At 29.4% G+C, this 9,965-nt stretch overlaps 1 protein-coding gene across 3 annotated transcripts; it reads left to right on the forward strand.

Moving 5' to 3' along the window:
- Positions 1 to 4,849: 4,849 nt before the first annotated feature.
- On the forward strand, positions 4,850 to 7,578 carry LOC105134544 (UDP-D-xylose:L-fucose alpha-1,3-D-xylosyltransferase MGP4-like). Of its 3 annotated transcripts, none has more exons than XM_011039012.1 (4): positions 4,850 to 5,532; positions 5,730 to 5,891; positions 6,369 to 6,584; positions 6,677 to 6,966. In XM_011039012.1, exons 1-4 carry the CDS (start codon positions 5,053 to 5,055, stop codon positions 6,710 to 6,712), a joined length of 894 nt encoding a protein of 297 aa, XP_011037314.1. In that variant the 5' UTR covers positions 4,850 to 5,052; the 3' UTR covers positions 6,713 to 6,966. The 3 variants fall into 3 exon arrangements, with proteins under 3 accessions (XP_011037314.1, XP_011037306.1, XP_011037301.1); XM_011039004.1 differs by having other exon boundaries at positions 6,369 to 6,676; positions 6,879 to 6,940; XM_011038999.1 differs by having other exon boundaries at positions 4,851 to 5,532; positions 6,879 to 7,578.
- The last annotated feature ends 2,387 nt before the right edge of the window (positions 7,579 to 9,965 follow it).

The following is a 9,965-nucleotide window of genomic DNA, read 5'->3' on the forward strand; positions in this document are numbered from 1 at the left end:
GACACTGCATTTGAAAATCATCTGTCGTCTGAAATTGTGATGATTTTATTTACGTTGTCCAGTGGATTAGGTTATGTACTGTTGTATCTGTTTTATTCTCGCTTGATTAGGTCATGCATGTTTGTCATTTCCGTTTTTCTGAGTTTGTGGTTGTCGGAACTACTCTTGAAAACCTCGAAATTTAGAAAAATGGTGTTGAGGGTGTCATCTGTTAACTTGGTGATGTGAAAAACTGGTTAGATTAGAATTAGAATTATATCATGACATGAACTAGAACAGTCGGTGCTCACCGCTCACCCATTATTGTAGCGCTGGATCCATTCGTTGTGAATTGCAGGGTTTATTTTGAACCGTGCATTCCTTTTCTTTTGGTCATTAGACTTTTAGTTTTTTCTGTTTTATCCTTCGATGTTACAATATCCTTTTTTTTAATTATCGTTTCTCTCAGTTTTGCACTTCCTCGTTTGCTGAGTTTTTTAAGGATATTCAAAGATGAATTGGGTTTTAATTTTAAAAAATCAGAATTTATAGGTGTTTTTGGGGAGAAGGTGATTAGAAAAATGTCCAGCGAGCGATCAATGCATGATGGGCTTGGGCTTTTTTGTTAGAAGCTAGGTTCATCGGCCTGGCCTATCAAGCCCATCAAGTGCCTGGCTATTTTTTTTGTTTTTTCTCTGCATTATTTTTTTTATTCAAATATTAATTCATCCCCTCTTTTTTTTTTTTAACTTTTGGTTTGGTTTTATTTTTTAAATAGTGATTATTTTTTTAGTTTTATAGTGCTTTGAGAGATTGGTTTAATTAATTTTCAATTTTTTATGTTATATTTTATATAAATTAAATGTGTTTGTAAGATGTATTTATCAAAATAGAATTTTTTTGTTAATAGCCACAATAATTGATCTCTAAGATAAAATAAAAAAGGAAAGTGGATGTACGTCTATCTTATTTTTTAAACTAAATATTAATTTTCTATTTAATTAGTATTAATATTTTTTTATTTATCAATTTATATATTTTTTAATTTGTTTTATAAAGCAGAAACAACATTTTTATTTTTTATTTTTTCTTGAAGAATACGATACATGAAATCACATTTAGAATGTAGTTCTATTTTTTCTCTTGTATCAGAAATTAACTTAAAATATTACTCGTGGCAAAAACAAATAGTTAACTAGTTATAAAAAACTTTAAATGTTGTGGAAAAAACATTGCAGCCCAAATCATTATGCAAGCTTGCATTTCAATGTGAATTTATTGTAGTAATTTTTTTTATTTTTATCTTTAATTTTTTTAAGTTGATTACATCCTTTTGGGCTAGATTGAAGACCACTTGCTTTGAATTTATTGATGAATGACAAGATTGATGAAAAGAGACTAAAATAAAAAAAACACAGAGAAAATAGGTGTTAGTTTTAAAAATAATATTAAAATTTTAATTTGATTTTTAAACTTTTCAAATCATAAATTTTTGGTCCTTAGATTAATAAAAATTTCAATTTTGATCCAAAATTTTATTTTTTTATTTTTTTATTCCTAAAAGAGAAAATAGATGAATTTGGTGGAAAAGATAAGTCTTGGTTGATATTGATTCTAATAATAAAAAATATCAATTTTAATGCTAATAAATTTCATTTGATGAAGGAGTTTATCCTTAATGTTATTTGCTCTTGAATTTATATGAGATGATAGATACGAGTTTCATAATTTTTTTTGTTTAAGTTTGAATTTGAATTTTTTAATAGATTTTTAAGTTGTTTGATGTCATATATAGATTTATCAAAGTATTTATGAGGTTTTACAAATATCTGGGATAAAAAATAGATTAAAATAAAATTTAAGTTAAAAAAAATCAATATCAATTTTTTTTACAACTATAATGACTTGAATTTAAAAAAACCACATGACATGTAGCTTGCTTTTATTTTATTTTCTTTAAATACAAAGTGAACCATGTTATCCACCCCCGATAAAAAGAAAGGTATGCATGCCCAAACCTTTTTAGAATAGCTCACGTAAGGGTCCCATTTCAAAATGCGCTAGGTAAGTGGGCCTAATTTTATTTTATTTTTACTATTTTTTTAAAAATTGATATGTTTTCTAATATGTAAATTTTAAATTTATATTTAGATTATTATCCATTCTCTCTTGTTTTTTATATTGTTTACAAATACACTTTTTAAAAAAATGATCTTAAGATGCATTATATCTACACAGCCTCATTTTTTTCTCTTTAATTTTATTAAATCTCTTTCCTATAATGTTTATTTTTTATTGTTATTTCATTAAATAAAACATTGGTTTCAATAAATAAATCTATTAAATACAATCAAATTTATGCTTCGTGTTCGAGACAAGATATTTACATATACATCTATCTCTAAACTTTTTAATTTATTTTTTGGTTAAATATTATTTAGTTTTCACATAAAATTATTGCATTTTTTCTAATACGTGCGAGCTTGTGTAATATTTTTTTTTGATTTTTTTTATATGTGTATCTATTTCTATTATCATTTGGTTTGATATAAATTTAATTTTAATAAACAAAATTATCAAGCACAACTAGATAAATGATCCATGTTGCGAGATTAAATATCTTAATTTGTATTTATCTTTTATTTTTTTTATTTTCATCTTTAGTTATCATTAATATATTTTTTATTTATTTAAATAAATACATGTATAATCTTTTCGATATATGTTTAGGATGTTTTTAAGTAAAAAATTATGTTGGAAAAACCTATGCATTAAAAACAAAATTGAAAAAAAATATTCACTTTGTCACGAAGCACAAAATCAAATAACTAGTTGCTAACTGAAAAAGATAAAGGCCGGGCACAAAAACTATCTTTTTTTTTTTTTTCAAAAGAAAAACATATACATAGGAAGAGTTAAACATCATTTCATGTGTGTCAACATAATAAAAAAAGTTAAGGATAATTATATTATATGTAAAACTAAAATGCATGGGAAAAATACTATGGACGATTTATAATGTTTTTTTCATTTTGCTCCTCTTAAAACCAGCAAAATACATATTTATAAAAGGATATTTTTCTCATTTAATAGAGGTCCATCTGTCATTACTACATTGATAACGGGTATATCTATCTCTTGATATTTGTTATGCCATTGGAATAAAAAAATTTAAAGCCATTTTTTTAAAAAAATTATGTATAATGAAATGACTAAACTACCCATAAATAGTTAAGTCTTATTCACTAATAGCCAGGGGTATTTAGATATTTTCCATAGCAATTCTTCTGTAATAATTAGTGGATGAAAGGGCTTTATTGAAATTTTAATTTTTAATATGTAATGAAATTACTTGGATGCCTCTGGGATCAACAAATTTAAAGCTTTCATAAATGAGCTTTTCAGCCTTTTTATCTTGACTTTTTTATTAAGAACACTTTAATCTTTTAGTAAAAATTAAATATCAATAAAAAAAAAATTGATTACATGTACCTATCACACTCCAACAAATAAATATCGTGCATATACATTGAAGTCTTGTTGTCGAACAACGCCTTCAAAAGTAACATTGGAAGCGTACCAATATTCTCTATACGATGGTATGATGTATGTGCGCGACGGAGCTCTGATTAAGACTTGATAAACTTTTTTCTTCTCCTATCTATTTTCTTTTTATTTTATTACCAAGGTGAGTCCATGCATTTATTTTGTACACCTAGTATAGTTCTTATTTTTGTATTACTTTATGTTTTTTTATCTTATTTTGTTTGATTTTTTTCTTTGATTTCATCTCTACCATTTAATTTGATTTTTATGACAAATTTAATCCTTATTCTTTTAATATTTTCATACCCTTTTATTGATTAAATTTTGTTTTTAATTTCATCAATAGACATTTTATTTTAATTTATTTTCATGTTGAATTTCGTCTATATTTTTTTATTTCTTTATTATTTTGATTTTTTATATTTCTTTTCAATTTAGTCCTTTGACATTTTAATAATTAAGAATTTTTCGTTGTTACTTTTTTCCCTTTCACGAGCTTAGTCATGTTGTCATAGCCAAGGCAACGAGTTTTAAAATTTAACACGGGTTGATTTTAATTTTTTAGAAAAAAAATTGGTCTCACTTTTCTACGAGGTTAGTCTTGTTGTAATGGTCAAGGTAACATATTTTGAAGTTTAGCACGGATTGACTTTAATTTCTTTAGATATTTTATAAAATTAATTTATTTTCAATTGTTTTCCTTTAAAAATTGTGTTTTTTAAATGGTCTTCATATTTTTTTTCATTTTTTTTATGTGGGGTTAATCCAATCTCAAGTTGACTAATTTTTCTTCTATTACTTTTAAAAAAAAAATTGGTTTCATCACTAAGCTTTTTTTTTTTTGTATTAGAGAATCTTGCTTAATTGTTTTTTGTATTTTTTTTTTATGCAACCGGTGATAAGTTTTGAAGATTAGTATCAGTTGACTTTAATTTTTTTTAAATTAATCCATCAATATATTTTTTTTTTATAATTCATCTTCATATTTTTTTTATTTTTTTTATTAGTCTGTTCTTATCTTTGTGTTTATGACTGCAGAGTTAGAGAATAAATATAGGTTGACCCATATTTTTTTTATTTTTATTTTTTAATAATAGATTATTTGATAGTTGGATTACATAGTTTTATTTAATTTTTTTTATTAACATATATAATTATTTGATTAAATAAAAAATTATTTCAGAAAATAAAAAACAACATCTTAACAGGAAAAAAATTAACGGTGTCTCATCCTAATTTTGATCGAGCCACCCAAGTTTGACAAATTAAATATATAAATAGTTTTGAAGGAATCCTGGCTGGTCTAGGCTCATGGTTGGGGTAAGAAGATGACCTATCCTGGCGCTCAGACCGAGTTTCAAAACCATGAAAAAAACCCATCATTCTCTGCTATTTTTACCGGCAACCGAAATCACAGATCCAATCACATAAAACCCAGTAAAACGAAACCCCCTCCTGTTCTTCCCTGCCAAATCAAATACATCCTCCAACTCCCAATCCCCACAATTTTTGACAGAAGCTGAAAAAATGCCAACATTCTTGCACCAAAGACCTCTCCACGGCATACTCTCTGATCCCTACCCGCTATCACCACGCCAATCTTCCTCCTCCCAACGACAAATTTCACTCTTCAGCCGCACAGGCCTAATAGCCTTACTATCCGTCCTCCTAATTCTAGGCGTAATCTTACCCTGGACAGGCACACCCTCAATTTTCTCAGCAACAAAACCTGCCTCGCTTGCAAAATGGCAACAATACACACTACCCCAAGCGGTGGCGTTTGTTGCAAAAAACAAGACAGTGATTGTTTGCGCAGTTAGCCAACCTTACTTGCCATTTTTAAGTAATTGGTTGATCAGTATTTCGAGACAAAAGCATCAAGATAAGGTTCTTGTTATTGCTGAGGATTATGCTACTCTTTATAAGGTTAATGAGAAATGGCCTGGTCATGCTGTTCTCGTACCTCCTGCTCCTGATTCACAGACTGCACATAAGTTTGGTTCTCAGGTACTTGCTATTTTTAATTCTTTAATTCATTTATCTTCAATTAACTCTTATTTTCTTTGTCGCCGTTGTTGAATTGGCAATCATCGTTTGTGGCAAACGAAATTGCTATTTTAAGGATTCTGATTGATTTGGCTTGCTAATAGTTTACTTTATTTTGATAATCTGAAAAGACGACTTTGATTGGTTTCGTTGGATAGGGGTTTTTCAATTTCACATCCCGGAGGCCTAGGCACTTGCTGCACATTTTGGAGCTTGGATATAATGTGATGTACAATGATGTGGATATGGTCTGGTTGCAAGATCCTTTCCCGTATTTGAAGGGAAACCACGATGTCTACTTCACCGATGACATGGCTGCGGTATGTATGCTAACCTGCTTGTACCTTTGATGTGTGGTATGAATGAACTCCTACCCTATTCTGGGACATGATTGCTGCATCGCACTCTTTGAAGCATTGTTGATTAACTTGTGTTTTGTTTCAAATGTCTTGATTTTCATATCAAATTCTAGTTTTTGTTTTGAGTGAGTTTGGCGTGTCGTGGCTGAAAATCACACCATGCAGTAACCTTATTTTACCTTGCTCGTTTTTCTTTTTAGTATTTTGATATCCATATACAACAATGACTGCAACAACAGAGCCTTTATTCCAAATAGCTGGCATCAGCTACATGGATCGTTTTGCATCATTCGTCATGATCTTATGTAATTTGATATTTATATTGTTTGTGAAAACCTAAGACCATGTAAATGAAGTCTGTCCTTAGACCACACAGTGAATTGGTTTCAGCAATCTTTGTGATAAACATTTGTGATGCCTTTTTCTTTGCATTACCAGGTGAAGCCACTGGACCATTCCCATGATTTACCACCACCAGGTAAAAAGGGGCGCACTTATATATGTAGTTGCATGATTTTCATGCGTCCCACTGATGGAGCAAAGCTAGTTATGAAGAAATGGATTGAGGAACTTAAAGCTCAGCCTTGGTCCAGAACAAAGAAAGCCAATGATCAGCCTGCTTTTAACTGGGCATTGAATAAAACAGCTGGACAGGTTTTTGCTGACCTTTTAGCGCATCCACATTGTACAAATTGGATTATTGGAAACCTTTTTCTTTGTTTCTGATATAAACAATTCTAATTAAGGTATTGGAAAGGTGTGGACATTGCTTTGACTATTGAGGCTTACATCTGGAGGAGATTTCAAATTTATGAACCAAAAAACTGAAATGAGTTCAAATTTGCATGCAGAAGACAAATAGTATATTTATGCCACATACGTTTTCCATGGGTTTTCTAATGGTGCATCAATTACATTTTGATGCTTGCGTATTCATGATGTCTGCAGGTGGATCTGTATCTTCTGTCCCAGGCAGCATTCCCAACAGGAGGATTATACTTCAAGAATCAGACATGGGTGCAAGAAACTAAGGGGAAGCATGTTATCATTCACAACAATTACATCACAGGTTTTGAGAAGAAGATAAAGCGTTTCCGTGATTATAGTCTCTGGTTGGTGGATGACCATGCAAGTGAGTCCCCCCTTGGAAAATTATAATGAATCAAAAGATCCTTTGAGTTGTTGTGCCTGCATGGCTAATCACACTCTTTCTTTGCCTTGGATGAAATGCAAACTGCCAATCGGGTGTTTCTGCCCATCAGCTGTTGGCCATGGAACCGTATAAAGAGTATGGAAGATCGGGAGCTTGAGTGTTGTTCTTTCTGTCATTTATTCCATGTTAATGGCTGAGCGCTAGCTTAAGGGTGGATTGCTTTTGAAACGGCTCGGTTTATATTCTCTCTCGTAGATGGAATTCATTTCACATGGGAAGTGCAAAGTGCAAATTGGGTGGAATTCATCTCCCCACTCGGCATACGAGTAGTTTGTTGAGTCAATTGGATCTCTGTTTCGTATTTTACCACCTTTTAGTGATTAAGCCAGCGAACTACTCGCTTAAAATTTTATGCAAACACAGTTTTTCCCCGCTGTACAAAATCAATCATGTCTTCTGAACTCGTTCCCGATCAATTATTGTATCACTTGTGAAGTTCCCAGTCTCGTATGCTCCCATGCGAGTGAATAAAAGCATTGATGCTGCTATAATTAGATACAGTTTGATACTGTGGTAGTGATGTATCCAAATAATTTTATTTTTTATTTTTTAAAGTTTATTATTGACATTATAACATCAAAATGAACTGAAATATTAAAAAAAATAGTTTGAAGCAAATTTTTTAATTTTTTTAAATACAAAAATAAATAGGTTTGTAGTGGTTTCTTGTAATTTTTGAAACAGTGAAGGCAAAGTGTAAAACTAACTCAGTGGTTTTCATATGATTTTTTAAACAGTAGAGGTAATTGCCTTCTTTTTTTTAAAAAAAATATTCTAGAGATTTACTAGTTTGCCCTGGTCGAATTCCTTCTTTTTAAAAAAAAAAATTATAGAGATTTACTAGTTTGCCCTGGTCGAATTTCAGAATTTGTCGAAAAAGCCTGATGTCAATCCCTGCGAGTAGCCTAATTCTCTAACCTGTAGCTGGTGTTGACTCCAAATCACATGAAAAAATAAAAGAAAAGGAAATAAATTAATTATTAGTGGTCGGGAAAATAAAAATATTTAGCTTTCAAATTATTAATTAGTCCTTTTGTTTCTAAAATCAGTTGAGTAGTTTTTATAATTTTAAAAAATAATTAATCAATCTCCACAAATCTATTTGTAACTTAAATCACTTTCATCCATTCACCTTCTTTTCCAAATTAATTTATTTTCTTATTTTAAAAATAAAAGAAGTTGATAGTGTGAAAAGATTAATAAGAAAACAAAATATTTTTTAAACTGTCAACGATAATCAAGAAACTAATAATTAATTTTCAAAACTAAAAGTACTATTTTATATTCTTAGAAAACTAAAAGGATTAATTTATAATTTACTCCTCTCGATACAGAGCATTGACTACCACTTTTGGAGACATCTGTTGGATTCCTGGATATGTGGCAGTTCTCACGAATTCATCCCGTGAAAGTTCATAAACATTAAACAATGTCTGAGTTGACATTAGTTTTGACTCTATAGGGTATATTAGCTTCTTACAGGAGACAGTTACGACTTGAGAAAGCTGGTAAATTGATAAGATCACTATGATTAAGAGGTCATTAGTGTTTTGATAAGTCAGCATGTTTAAATAAAAAATTATTTTGTGAAATAACATATATGGAAAAATATTTAGGGAACTAGTATAATAAAGAGTGTTGTAATTAGCATCTGTGATGCGTGAGTCATGGACATCAATTGCAACACGTGTCATTACAAATAGTATCTGCAACTCTTCTAATAAAAGCATCTTAGGACAAACTATTGACTGCTTCCCTGAAAAAACAGCAATTTACACAATTACAAATAATATATCATTTTATTAAAAATTAAACTAATTATATTTCTATTTATAATTTTTATAATATATAATAATTTGTAATTATATCTAATATTTTTTCTAACTCATACAAGTTCATGGAACACTCGTGCACAAGCTTGTAATATACATGCAGGCGTGACGAAGACTAATAGCATCTTAACTTGTGGATGAGCTCAAGATTCTTGTGGACGAGCCTATAACACTTGTTAATTGACTAACATCCTCAATACTCTTATGATAAACAATTTTATTTTATATTAATGTTGTTTCAAGACACTCAACCTCTTAAAGTTCACTACGATATAAATTAAATGTAATATTGAGCACAATACATCTCATCTCATTGTCACTGTCACAGATAGTCGTTACTACTTGTCAAGTTTTACATTCCAATTAATTAATCCATATACATACATTAAAAATAATTAGTAGTTATCATCTATAATAAAATTAATTTGGTATTTAATAAATATAAAACAATATTGCATATCAATCAATTATGTTTCGGATATCGAGAGATATGATACATTGGATTTGTGGACGTCTTAAGTAATGTGGCAAGATCAGTGTAATGAAACAACACATGATGGATAGATATCATGTCATATAAATATCTATATCAATTGTTGAATGCCACTCCTCAAAATCATAATCTTTCGTAGTATTCTATATATCAATGTAAGATTCATGAATTACCAACTAGTTTTTCTTGCATTTACCTTGAGGATTAATACTATGCAACTCGTTTTTAGTATCAACATAATCTAGAATATGTTGAGATAGTGCAAACTATCACATTATCTAGTCTAGACAATGCATTCCAACAATATTAAAGTAGTGTAACGAGACTTGTGTTAACCAAATATCAAATCCCTTATAGTATACAGACGAAGTTGGAAATATAAAATTTTCCATTTATAACATTCATATAAACCTATTAGATCATATAAAAACTTATATAAGATAATCAATCAAAACTAAATAATTAATGTTCAAGTAAAAAAACTAAATACATTGGTA

This window comes from Populus euphratica, unplaced genomic scaffold, assembly GCF_000495115.2.
Source record: "Populus euphratica unplaced genomic scaffold, PopEup_1.0 scaffold2.1, whole genome shotgun sequence".
NCBI lineage: Eukaryota > Viridiplantae > Streptophyta > Magnoliopsida > Malpighiales > Salicaceae > Populus > Populus euphratica.